The sequence below is a fragment of the Trichoplax adhaerens genome, genomic scaffold, assembly GCF_000150275.1.
Source record: "Trichoplax adhaerens TRIADscaffold_2 genomic scaffold, whole genome shotgun sequence".
In the NCBI taxonomy this organism is placed as follows: domain Eukaryota; kingdom Metazoa; phylum Placozoa; class Uniplacotomia; order Trichoplacea; family Trichoplacidae; genus Trichoplax; species Trichoplax adhaerens.
This window is the reverse complement of record NW_002060944.1, coordinates 4374583-4389105: the sequence shown is the minus strand read 5'-3', so window position 1 is coordinate 4389105 and position 14523 is coordinate 4374583. Positions and strand designations below refer to the sequence as shown.

The following is a 14523-nucleotide window of genomic DNA, read 5'->3' as shown; positions in this document are numbered from 1 at the left end:
ACTCAGGTGAATACCTATTCACTATTCAAGTACGAGCACATAGCCGAATAACTTAAATTGTTAGTGTAACGAGCATCGAACAAGAAATTTACTGCGGTCACAATCGATGTTAACTCTACACAGAACTACAGTATGTAGTTATGGTAAAGAAATAATTTTAAGTCCATTGCATTGGTAAGCATCTGATGTATGCGAGTATGAGACTTCAAATTTGAAGTCATATCATGTACTTTGAAGGTAAAATTTGTTCACGTTATACGTGTGGTTACAATATTTTAGAACCAATATTTCATTGAGTATATTGCCGTAAATTTTTCGGGCTTTATTAATTTACAGTAAACTATTTCAGACACCTGTTTGGAGAAGGTCGATCTTAAACCATGTTTATAAAGATACTAAATAATAATGATTTATAATTACAATAGAGTGATTTTTAGATCATTGACAGTATGCCAATATTGAAAGTTACATGTAACAAGAAATTAGCAATAAAGGGTACAAAGACTAGTTAAAAAGAGTGTTAGGAAATTAATGCCTGTTCAGAACTTAAATAGAGCAGTCAGATTGTCACCTTTGAAATAAATTACATTTGAGATTCTCTGTTTTAAGTCCTGTATTCCTAATAGAAAATTAACCAATTTTATATGCAATATGTACAACAGAAAAAGCTGATACTAAATGGCAATAACAAATTATAGCTAATTCCGAGTAACATTGTTCAGCGTAAAAGATAGTTGTAATATTGTGTTCATAGTAAGTCCTAATACTAAAGTATTAGTTTGAAGGTTGACATTCGTAATGATACGCCAGATGATCGTCATCCAAGGTTCTACAACATGGAGGCAGATAACGATAATCTGTATGGTAGTCTGATAAATACTTATTACAATATTTACATTTGCTGTTAAAGAGGTTCTTGTAACTAGCCAGCCAATTCTAATTTTGAAATTAAAGTATTCCGTTAGTTTATTAATCCAGATGTGACGTAAAATAGATAATAAGAAAGCTCTTTATTTTTACCAAGAACAATTCCAAGGCTGCAGCAGGAGTATTATTACCATAATAATGCAATGATGCCGATGTTGCGCGTAATGTAACCTGGAATAAAGCACATTAAAAATGAAAATAGCGAAAGTTTCGTGATCAAGTTAACATTTAACATTATGCGTTACTATAATGTTATCCTAACCAATTTAAAAACTTGATACGTCGATGTAGTTCGAGTTTTTGCCTATTGATTGAGACATAGATAAATTGTTGGCATCAAAATATATTTCTAAACACGACAAGAAATTGAGTAAAGAAAAAAAGAAATGATAATATAAATTGTAAAATTATAACATATTTTAGCTAGTTTGATGCTAAGTACTTTATTCAATTCTTCAGGAGCCATGACCAAAACCTTGGAGATCACTAAACTTTCAGTTATATATATAAGTGCTGTCATAGTGTTTTTGATAGTTACCTATAATTTTAATTTGTTGAACAATTATGGATACAATTGCAATTGAATAATGATCATACATAGTTGTAAGCACATAATTTTTAGATAATTACTTTAACTAAGGAGCCGTCGTTGCTACTTGTATCTATTACTAGTTCTTCGTGGGAGTTACCAATCCTTGTTAGCATGTCATTTTTACTATGAAAGAAGTACAAAATGGTAAAATTGATTAATTGATCCATCAGTAAGTGTAAATGACAGATACATTAGATGTGATGACAATTATGCTAAATTAAAATAAATGTGCTAACATGTTCTGCAAATTGCTGATATCATGATCTGCGCTTCTGGATAGTTTATCATCATTTTCATTTTGTAGAAAATTAATTTCGTGTTGTCGTTTGTCCATAATTTGGTATATAACTTTACTGTTTGTTTTTACCTACCAAGAATGAAGCATAAGGTTTTACTATTTTAGAAGGTAGAAAATCAGGATAAGCTTACACAATAATGACATCAAATTGTAGAGGGGTCAATAGGTGAAAAATGTTATTTTGAAAGCATTTCCTAAAAATTAGGGTAGCCGTAGCAAATTTGCAATCTAAATTAACTGTAATAAGAGTAGGACTAGCTATATAGTCGTAAGTACAACACAGAATCCAGTTATACAGGTATTATTTGGACGATTTCTGTTTTAGAGTACATCTATAATAATGTTTAGAGAATATTTTTTCTATATACGCTCGTGTATGTAGCTTGGTAATACTGTAGTAACTCTCTTTTAGATATACTGTACTGTCATGATAACATTGTCGATCAAATGAAGGTTCTATACTATTTTAAATCATAGGCAAATTTTTACAACTTACATTTTGATTCCATTCATACGAATTGATCAGATCTTGGTGTGTTGATTTTCCTTCCAATTGAGGATCGTAAAGTAGCAGAGAGGGAAGTGCAGAAGAGGGTGGCAAAGAAGGCATGCTTTTGAACTCTGCATTGCTCAATTGCCTAGTTCAAATTATTTAAAAGCATATCTTTACATACAGTACCATTTCAAAGATAGATATTACCAAATGATGCAATTACATTATCGCAGGGAATTTTTTCGATGGAAATTATTGTAGCAGTTATTAACTTCGTACATGATATGATTAGCATGTCGTTTGCACTTTTATCCGTATTGTTTATATTTGCATTGCAATGATAGCAGTACAATAATTTCCTAATCTACATCGCGATTGACCGTATTTAACGGTTATTATTAATTTAGTATGTCAAATTACGTTTCCTTTAACAGTCTCATATTCCATATTATATTGACTGTATAGTTTACTGTAAATCTGATAATACTGTCTTGTCATTGCATGAATTGGATGACAGGGATACTCGTATTTACAATCGCTTACTAAAATGATGCTATACAGTATCACGGATGTTACGCTGAATACAAAGATTAAAAAGGATGGCAATGTTGACTTGTATGGCAGTTTAAATTAATGTATAGTATTATGTGTACAGTAAGTAGATTGGGCTAGTGCCATTAGTCCATATCGAAATGGATAGCATCAATCTGAGGAAAAATGGTAATGGATAAGAAGAGTAACTCAACTACGCAAGCTGGTCTCAATCGTTTGTTATTCTTACACCATATCATCATGACGACTTTAATACAAGTAGTGGGTTATTTGTATCGCCTAAAAGGATCGGATACAACGTATGATAGCACCTGTGTAGCCCAATATCATGATGAAGTATACAATATAGGAGTAATTTTCGTAGTTTATGACTGGCTGTATGAAGACTTGGTGAAAGTAGTGATGAATTTTAATGATTTCATTCTACAGGGCAATATGACACTAGTAATTTCATGCTGCTATCCATTGCAAGTCGCTGGTATCGGAATGGGTTATAACTGCTGATCCCAGTCTATTTTGAATTATGATTGCAGCTACAATCATGGATGGGTTGTTATTTTAATGCGATCTATTGCAATGATTAAGTAGTAAATATGGCCATTTTGAAGGGTGGTATTCCGCTCTTGTATTCAAGGGTAGACTATGTTGACTGTCTACCTACATTAAATGGTGTTTAATACTGGTATTTGCGTCCTCTAATTTCTGTTTCAGTTGAGTCATATTCTTCGTTTGAGTATCAGCATCCTCTTGATGATGAGCAGCTAAGATTTGATCATTGAGATCGTTGAAGAGATCTTTGACATTCCAACGTAGTTCTCGTATCGCATGAAGTGCATCTTGTAATTTTAGTAAATTAGCTTCAACAGTTGTGCTGTCATTGGACGTTGATCCATTTTGAGTTGGATTACTGTCAGTATTGGAGGTAGAAATTCCGTTGGAGTTTCCGTTCATGATTGACAAGATAGCAGTCCAAATTAGCTGTTGGCTGGCCTACAATGTTTGCCCTTGAAATGGAGAACAGGAAGCCAACAGGCGTACAATCAATTAGCGGCGGGAACTTTCTCAAACCTCTTCGCTTGAGCAGGAGGTTAAAAGTCCTTTTAAATTCCTTATTCTGGTGATGCTGGTGTGGACAACAGATTCAGGTCCCGGACCCAACCGGACCGACTATCAGCAGTACTTTTGTATAGAAGAAGAAGACGCCAGTTTACAGTACACTGTACTGTATTTTACTGTACAATGTACTGTAATGGACTACAGTACAGTGTTGAATTAGCTATTCTAGTGATGCTGGTGTGGACAAAAGAAAGCCAAACAATGGAGTCACTCATACTGTACTGTACGATTGCTTCTGTACCGCATGCTCAGTGTCCGGTAAGGTAACTCGTGTTTACAGTACTTTGTACGTATTACTGTACTGTACACTGTACTGTACAGTACAGACTGTACACTCTACTCTTCGATTGATTCTGTACCGCATGCTCAATGTCCGGCACGGTACGGTAACTGTCGGTTCTGGTCCGGGACCGGACCGGACCGACTATGAGCAGTGTACTGTACTTTTGTACAGAGGAAGAAGACGCCAGTTTATAGTACTGTACACTGTATTGTACTGGACTGTGTACAGTAGTCTGCTGACTACTGTACTGTACACTGTACAGTGCTCAATTCGCTATTCTAGTGATGCTGGTGTGGACAAAAGAAAGCCAAACAACGAGTCACTCATACATAGCTTCAGACTCATTTCTGGATGGTTGTCGCTAGACCTGACTTGTCGCAGAGACATCGTGTCTACAGTACTTTGTACGTACTACTGTACAGTACAGACTGTACACTCTACTGTTCGATCCAGCCTTTAGCGCATGCTCAGTGCCCGGTCCGGTACCGGTAACTGTCAGTTCAGGTCCCGGACCGGGCCGACTATCAGCAGTACTGTTGTACTGAAGAAGAAGACGCTAGTTTATAGTACGCTGTATTGTACTGGACTACTGTGCTAAATTTACTGAGGTCTTGCTGCACGGTGATGTCCAACATGATATTGTGTGACTGCCAATCACGGATAATTTATTGATGCTAGGAAATATTTAGACTGCCAACTCGATTTCTGAAATCAAGGATACAAAAATTTCAACGCTCCACTACCTTACTGGTGGCTCGTGATTTTGGACTGTAGTAAACTTCATGATTATTGATTGCTTTTCTATTGAATAGCAAGAGTGTGAATGGAAAGGGGCCAATTCCAGCAATATTGAGTTCAATAATTGGCTCATACAGTAGTACTGTAGTTGACACAGACTTTCTTTGCTACAAAATTGAGGCAATTCATTGCATTGTCAATGCAACAGGTTTAATTACTGTTAACGACGACAGTCTTTTTTTTCCATCTGGATATCCTAATTCATTGGTAAAGTCGATATCACCTATGGAATACGATACAGATACCATCTATACGAAGGTTCAAACCTTTTGCCAAAATATGCAAACCCCAAGAACTTTGGAGGAGCTTATGAAAGACATTCATTGCTATGATGAAAATTTACTCCAAGACTGCATCAAGAGGTTACCCTCAACCAATGGCATGTACGTAGGAGTAGAATATGATCAACAGTAGATCCGTAGAATATTCTACCTTATTGCATAGGCTAAATGCAATCACTATCTCTACAATAGAATAGGATAGATACTCTTGTAGTGGTCAAGCTTGTACAGTATTATTGTTAACGGATAAAAGTTTGATCAATCATTTTGTATTCACCATTTGCTTTTGCTATCTTACGTCGCAAGGATTGACTTGCATATTATTTCATATCCGGTATATTATTTCCTAGACATCTCTATCAACTAAGTAGTAAAGACGATAATACGATCCACATGATTTGGAAAATATTTTCTTCGGAAAAAACCAAACAGGATATGGCGTGTACGAGTCCTCGGCCCAGGTTGCATAAACTTCACATTTTGCTGTTATAATGCTGGATATTCGCTTTTGCTTTGTTGTAATAGAATACAATCTTATTGATTATGTTGCATTGATAAATTCAATTATATCGTACGATTCCATGGCTGTATCTGGAGTAGCACCCCACAACAACGACTTCCAACTACACCAGTAAGCAATCCATTTATCAATACTAAAATTAAAATATTTCAATTCTCCTCTCAACAACAAATGCTCGTATTTTAGCATCATACGATACAATGTTAAGAATTATTGAATTTTAATCACTCTGATATGACTATTATTGATGTTATAGGGATCAGCACGAAAGAGGACTATAGCTACACCTGATAAAACCGTGCTATTAAAACAATATAATGACTTGCAAGCAAGACTAGTATCTTTGGATAATGATATTGCTAAACTCGATACACAGTTAGTCAGCTATGAAATAAAATAATGATCTGTATAAACTTAATAAAATAAAATACAATTACTTATCAAGTGCACAAGTTTGAGATGGTCATTGAACTTTTTATCATAATTGAAATTAATTTAAGACTAAGATTGTATTTCAATCATTGCTAATGATACTTTCTTAAATTTATGATGTAGTTATAATGAAGAGGACCTGGCACTTTTTATTGATAAGCTTCACCAGTACAATGAAATAAAAGACATTGGACAGATCTTGTTGGGGAAACTTGGTAAGTTTATTTTAGTACAAATTGTTGTAGCTTAACAAGGTAGCTACAATTTCAGGCATGTTGTATAGGTGTAGTATATAGTAATAATCTACGTGATACAGTAAGATGCCTTGAACCATACTTAATACCATATCATTTAACGCCATTTTTTTTATTTAAATTGATTGCAGCTGAGGTTGAAGGTGTCCTAGTAAAAGATTTATATGATAGATTTGGCTTAGACATGGAAGACTAATGAAATTAAATGTACCTAGAGTTCTTTAATTTATGTCTTAGTATATAAGCCTGTTTGAAAATTGCGTATATTCAAATAGTGTCTTGTAAATACTAGTACTACTCGAAAAGGATCCTTATTACCAAAGAATTGATGTAATACAGTGCAGAACTGCTATATTGGATAATGTAAATAGAGATATAAATTCTTACATTGGATAAAATATTTCAACTCCAGTTTATAATGTCATCAATTACATGCGTAAATAATTATTTATACAAGCATGTAATTCAGTGTTGCTTTATTTAAGGTTTAAATTATTTTAAATGACTATAGCGAATACGGGTTAGAAATCGCTCTAGAAACAAATGATCTCTTGTTGTGAAAATGTGCTACTTGCAAGTCAAGTGCAAGAATCAAATTTATGCGATTTTAAGCCATGTTGATCATAACGAGTTTAGTTTGATCAAAGTTTAAAATAAATTTTCTTAAGAAATCTTGTCCAAAAAGTGTAATTTTGATAGTTCTATATTAAACAGAGGAGATATTAAGCCAATTGTATCAATACAAACCCTAATTAATTATTTTAATTGATAATCTGATGAATGTATCAGTGATTTTAGCTGCCTAAATTAGTGGTGAAAGGACGCTTGCAGTAGTATCAAGATGACATACTAAGAGTATGTGGTAACTATCAACGAATTAATATTTTAAATGAGGACATCTATATTCAGTTTTTGTACGTTGTAAAGTATAAGTTAACAGAAGTGACGATTGTTCTCTTACAATTTGTTGGAGAACTTGACTGCCGTACTCAATAGGGTTTGTAAGATGATAGGCGGGTTAAAATAAGGATATTTTATGTAGTATTAATAAACAAATGTACGATGTTCACTTCCTGACTGTATTCTTAAGTCGAGGAAAGCAACATATTCAGTAGCTTATCTTGCAAGTGCATACTTCCTCTTTTTATGAAGATAATCACAGATTTGAGTAATGATTATAAAGATTTGATAAATTGATGTAAAATATTTCCAATTTTGCTATATCATAGCCCTTTAAGTATTTGAATTAGGTATACTGCACCATATTTTAATAATATTCCAGTGAATAGTGATATCAGCTTTCTCCAATATAGATATATAATCTATGGTAATATAACATAGCGAAACGATTACTTATAATATTTTCGGCCTTCTTCCTTCGCAACATTCCCTGCTTTGATTGGCAAGCAACATATTTGCTACATCCCATGTCCTTACTATGCGACATTGCAATATTATCGTACGCTGGTATACAGTACTGTATGCAAATATAACTGTGACAGTATCAACTTTGCATCAAGCAGTGAGCAATGGGCGATACAGAGTATTTTTCATCATTGAGATATAAAGTAATGACTACTGTTTAGTTCATAATTAATTTATAGATACAGTACAGTGGAAAAAGGCTTTTAGAAATAAAAAAGAAAATCTTATCAAATAATCTCTTACTGAAATATCATCTTTCACTAAGGGGTGATAATAAAAAACAAAAAGCGCGAGTATGGCGGCAAAGCCCTAGCTGGTGGCCATGTCTCCAGACACAGCCCCTATAGTCTAAAACACGCCTATAAGTTGTTAAAAAGTCATTTGAAGAGGTTAGTTGATTAGCCATTATTATCTACGTTAAAAAACAACCGAGGACATTGTAATAAGGGCGTCTCACACTAATTATCTTAGTCAAATGGTATTTTCTAAAAGGCTGTTATTACAAGGCTTTAGGAATAGTAGAGCAATCATTAATTGCTACGAGAATCTAGTCTAAATCGAAAGTATTCCGAGCTCAAAGCGAAGTGAAGTCTCTTTTCTTCTGTGAGCTGATCTCTGCAGTTCTTATAAACATTTCGCTCAATCCATTTATGACAACTTGATTAATCTACAAGCAGACATGAGTCATCAAAAAAATTAATTTTCTCTAATAGTGCATCATTATTTTCTACCATCTAAATCATTCTACTCAAGATGTCACTACTCTTCTATTCGCGTTTAGGCCCTTTCTCCGAAGGGCATCTTAACCACTACAGTGTTTCTAGCTACATCAATCTTGCACCATAATTAGTCAACTGGCTACTATTAGTCGTCAACAATTTCTAATATAGTAGTTAGCAATCATCTAATATTAGCTTCACGATAGTATCTATTTAAAGTAACCTAACTATATCAAATATAGCTATCCGTATAATCAAATATGGGTGCATCACTACAGATATACATAGTTGAAAAAGGTATGCGATATTTGACTTTGAAACCATTGTTATTTTTATTTCTACGCGTAATTACGTGCGAATGTATAGTATATTCGTATTAGTCATCATATAGGCGCGGCGCCATTGTGCCATTTTTCTTTCTTTTACTGAGCAATCATACGCATAGGTGAAGAATTAGTCATAGAAACATTTGCACATACCAAGTATGGAAAAAATGTTGATGTTATTGATTGTACAATCATTTTATTACTTTGTTAAAGAATGATTCGCATACGAACTGCAATAAAAGCGCAAACTTGTCCGTGCTAAAGTATGAGAAGGACCGTAGTATTCACGTTGCTACCTGTAATTATTTCCATAGTCTCCTATCTGTAAGGTGTTCATAAGATTTCATGTTGGAAGTAACTTAATTCTTCTTAAGTTATCTACCTCTCCCTGATATACGTTCCTCGTGGATTCTGAATAAAATCCTGACAACTCTTAACCTTAACGAGCTTGCATGCCCCTTCGTGGCCTACCCTTTTCATTAACGAATTTCGGTCTATACTTTGCGTACTAATAGAAAGTTTACACTAGTACATTGGTGTACGCTGGTACTATATATATAATATATATATAAGGAGGCTCTTTACAACACCTGATTAACGAAAGGACTAGCTTAAACAGTATCTTCTAAACCTGCATAACTTTTTTTTTCAATTTGATAAATGCTTTGAATAGAATAAAATAATTTAATCAAAGGTTGCAATTGATCAGAATGAGGATAGAATAGGATATACTGGGCAACAAGTTGCCAGCTTATTTTATAATCCTGGGTTAGCGAATGACTTCAGTTAAACTAGGATAGCCTTAAAGCGTTATACAGCATCTACCTAGATATGCGCAAAGTAATGTAAGCTATCACTTCACCGATATACTATATTATATTGCTCTTATATGTAATCCATCAGTAATGCAGCATATATTTGATCACTATTTTTAACGCCATCAACAATAATTGTAAGGATGAAGTATATGATTACGGCTTCATTTGAACTGACTGATATTGAATATTATGATTTCGTTAAAAATGCTATACAGACCATTTCATGAAAGGATCAATGATAATCATGCCATTAGTATTAATAACTACCCAGCATATCCAGATTTTTTTGCAGATTAAAAATTATTATTCCTCGTTTCTGTATGATATCAATACTTTCCAAGTAGCGTTGTTTATATTTACTCACTTCATGTATAGCCCACTATCTTAATTTGAAACTGCACTCTAATGGATTGTTTTATTTGAATTTTTATCGGTAGTTTAGATAAAAAAGTTACCGTTTATTTACGGTGCTGTAGGATTAATCCCTTCAAGCAGTTTCTTTCTACTTATATCATTTATGTGTAGCCTTAATGTATTAACTGAAAGTTAACAGTGTCTATCAAGCTTATGGTATAATGCATGGTATAGATATTACCTGTTAATATTTTGATCTATAGATCAACTCCTGTAGTTAATATTTCACAGTTAATATCAACTTAGGTGATATCGAAATTTTGCGAGAAATTAAGCAAAGACCTATCACATTACTAGTGACTTGATAAGGATGATGGGCGAATTTACAAGATATCAGTAATTTGTACTTTAGTGGATACATTCATTTAATTATATCTTTGGCAGATAGAATCATTTAATTACATCTTTGCTTACATTTTGATAATTTTCAGAGTATAATAAACGGTCATATATACAGTAGCATAAGTGTAAGCTAGATCTCGCTCGAAACTAGTTGATATCACGAATACTGGCTACGAGTTGTTACTAATTTATTATATATTTGTTTTTGAGACTACACGCTAATTGGTGCGTACCCTAAAAGCAAATAGAATTTTTACATTAAATACACATATTTTTTAGAAAGCAAAATAGCGCATTATGGTATAAAAATTTTTATAAGATACGATAAACACTCAGTATTGTTGCTTATGATATAAAACATAGATTAGAGCAAAGTTATGACATATAAATAGATCAATTTATTTCTTTCATGTACTAAAAGTATCAATGCACCAAGTTACAGTATTAGGCAAAACTGTCATGATATCTATGTTGTAGGATCGATAACAATTTTAGTAAACCGGTTGCGTAGTGTTTTGACTAAGGCACTATTTTTATTCAACGTATTTGACTAAATTAGATCTGATAGTCTATTTTATGACGTCAGTAATAGTCATTATTCTCATCTAATGGTAAGCTAGTAAATATATGAACTAACGCTAAGGAATTTTTGTCTCTACAAATAGCTTTAATACTGTGAATTGTGTGATACATGCATACCATACTTTAAGACTGGTAACTTACTGTACTTAGATATGTAGGTGATATATAAACTTTGTTAATACGTGTTTACTGACTGTGATGATTTATAATATCTAACTAAGATCAATTTTTTTCGTTATTTACAAGCGTTGCCAGTGTGCTATGATTATTACAAAATTTGTAAAGGATCAATGTCATTAAAATGCAATAGTCTGGCATTAACTGAGGCATATTCTTCATTACAAGCAAAACATACGATTCTTGCGCTATAAATAATATGAACGGTCCATGATATATTGATTCTCATAGATCATACTTGAACTACCATGATTTCAGTGTCGACAATTGACTAAGGAGCTTATTTAGGGATAATTGAATTGGTTGATGAAAGTAGATATATTATGTTGTTTTTATAATTTATTGCATGTACATCAGGACGTTATGTAATTTCTGTTCTATCGATTGTATAGAAAAAGAACTACATTATTAACTCGATTAGTGCTGTTATGTTAGCACTATTGTTTTACTCCTGTTATTTGTAAAAATGTTTTATGGATAATTATATAATTTGCCGATTACGGTAAAAGTATTTAAAATTGTTTTCTACATATTCGTATTTATTAGATATATTATAGTCTATTTGTGTAATGAATTCAATTTGTGGGCGATAGCATGCTTGTAGTAATAATTGAGAAAAATTTGTTTAAGCTCAATTTCATCAGTTAGATGAGTAAAATTGTCGCTGTGTTCATTAGCTATACCCGTCCATGATATGAGTATAGTTTAGTGACTGATTGACTTGATGAATGTGGAAAAGTTTATCCTAGTTCTTAGTCAACTATGAGAGTTATTAGAGGTAATCGAATGATTCTAATTCTATTGATAATTACTTGGTTAATTATTTTGGTACTGTGATTGTATTATGGTCGTACTTTTCTGAGAAATGATACACCCCTGTGTGATGAACGTCATATGATGCCAGTGTGTCGAGACTAATAGGAAGCTTGTGGGATAGACAAGGCGGTAGGAATAATATAATACAGTAGAGCTGTATAGAAAGTAATTAAGTTATTGACATAAAAAAGAAAAAAAAAATAGACCATCATTCATCCTTGACAATCCAATGTTAATTAATCATGACATCCCTGACGGCCATGCCAAGGCATTATTGACAAACTTGAATGTATCGACCATGATGATGATTGTTTTGATGTTATGCCAGCTATGACTGTTACTCGATTGATGTTGTGACTGGTAGATGGAATGAAAAATTGAAATGTTATTGGAACTAGTCTACATTGTACTGTATTGTTTGGTCTTGATATGATATTGTATTGATAGACTACGGAGAATGCAAGATTGGATCATAATTTGGATGAGCTGATAGCAGATGGAACCAATGTGACCAATATCGCAGTGTACTGGGTTGGATGTAGAATCTCGTTGTAGAAAACATATCGGTTTTATGTCATTCATTGGTGTTGCTCTATAGCAAAATTAATTTATAACTTGATTAGCAGCAAAGAGAGATTTTCCTCTTCTTTTCCAAATTTTCCACAGAATTATGGTATTTACAGGAGTGCTTCACAAGAGATCGCGGTAAGTTGTCTGCTTATTGAATCCTTGATCCTTTATTAGTGGTGTACTATGGAGAATTTCACATGATACTTTAAACGCGTATCTGTATCGATTCTACCGGGACAAATGTTGTAGCTTGTAAATCTAGAATTAGGGTACAGTACACTGTACTGTACAGTACTGTATGTTAGGCTTGTTAGCTGTATTGATGTACTGTACAGTGTACAGTACTGTACAGTATACTGTAAGTCATCTACAGTACATACTGTACAGTACTGTACAGTATACTGTACCGTGTAGGCGTGTACGTCCTGTCTATTGTATCGATTCTATCGGGACTACTGTAGTAAATGTAGAATTAGCTGTATTGATGCATACTGGAAGTCATCTATGTCATATAATGTACTGTATACGTCCTGTCTATTGTTACAGCATACTGTACTGTAGAATGTAGACACCGATATGACAAGGCCGTCATGTACACATGCGTAGTACTGGTTCTTTCAACTGCGTCCTATGTCTGCAAGCGAACACAGTGTCTACTCTCCGTTACAATGGTCATTCAAATGAGCTGTCCGCTGTACAGTATACTGTACTGTACTGGATGATATTGCGGACGCTGAGTAAGACGACAAAGTCTCATTTAAGACAAGTAAGCATGGATCCAACAGTTGAGATTGTTTTTAGTTTCTTTTGGCGGAGTTACAATATCCATGCAACATGTCAGTGGCTGGAGCAATGCAGTGATTGAATGGATAAAAAGTCTTGCGTCTTATTTCTTAGTTGATTTTCGATTCATAAATGTTGAATTAATTAATGCAATGAACTAATTAAGTTGAAGGCGATCATGTGACAAGTGTATTTACAGATTGGTGAGACCGGACATGATCGTAAAACGTGCATCTTTCTGATCTGATCGGACTCGATCTCGTGTATATCTTGGGCATTTATTGGTAAATATGGAGATTGCATTGGAGATAGTGATAGCATCGACTACAGTACTGTATTCCTAATCATGGCAAGATGAAAATGACAGGTGTATTTTGACTATATTTCATGAATTCCAATTTATGAAATTAGCATACGGTTGAACATGGTGTAGTGGCCTGTAGCATTGCATGCTTTGGTTGGCTACCAAATTCAAAAAGCGAAAGGAGATATCTCTATCAAGGAAATGATGCTATGACAAGACGTTGAGCGAGGAACTTGACAACAATAACAACATCAAATAAGGCAACTGTTGTTCTTGATTCAGCTTGTCAATCCATTGATATACTCTACTTCTACCATGACCGCAGTTATCCTATCGTCCATCACAACAATATACACCATAACTACGTGTATTGTGCGTGGTAGACAAAACAGTCTATAACTGCTTGTCGGCTGCATTCTAATTCGTTAGTCGCCACTCGCTACCATAGTCCGAAATTCAATGGTCGCCATAGTGGGTTTTACAACAATTCCATTCAAGCACTTTAGTAAAAAAAGTGGACAAAGCCTAGCCAGTCTAAAAATAGTCATTGTAATTCTTGTACTGTACATTGGTCGCCATGAGCTACCCAGGTGGAAATTCTCACCATCATACGACCATTTGTGTCCATTCCACCTTGAGTAGAATGGAGCATTGCCTAGTGGATGCAGCCTATCCACTGTAGTCGTCCATCATCGTCCGCG

General features: G+C 34.0%; 2 protein-coding genes across 2 annotated transcripts; one reads left to right on the top strand and one right to left on the bottom strand.

Moving 5' to 3' along the window:
- Window positions 1-14: 14 nt before the first annotated feature.
- On the bottom strand, window positions 15-3813 carry TRIADDRAFT_53401 (uncharacterized protein; the record flags this gene model as incomplete). Its single annotated transcript, XM_002109369.1, has 8 exons — window positions 15-125; window positions 354-395; window positions 1021-1098; window positions 1370-1465; window positions 1558-1642; window positions 1756-1886; window positions 2314-2455; window positions 3524-3813. The coding sequence occupies 8 exons, from the start codon at window positions 3811-3813 to the stop codon at window positions 15-17; spliced, it is 975 nt and encodes a 324-aa protein (XP_002109405.1).
- Window positions 3814-5284: 1471 nt separating this feature from the next.
- TRIADDRAFT_53400 (uncharacterized protein) lies at window positions 5285-6742 on the top strand (the record flags this gene model as incomplete). The annotated part of the gene is made up of 3 exons (XM_002109924.1): window positions 5285-5442; window positions 6416-6507; window positions 6678-6742. The coding sequence occupies 3 exons, from the start codon at window positions 5285-5287 to the stop codon at window positions 6740-6742; spliced, it is 315 nt and encodes a 104-aa protein (XP_002109960.1).
- Window positions 6743-14523: the final 7781 nt, after the last annotated feature.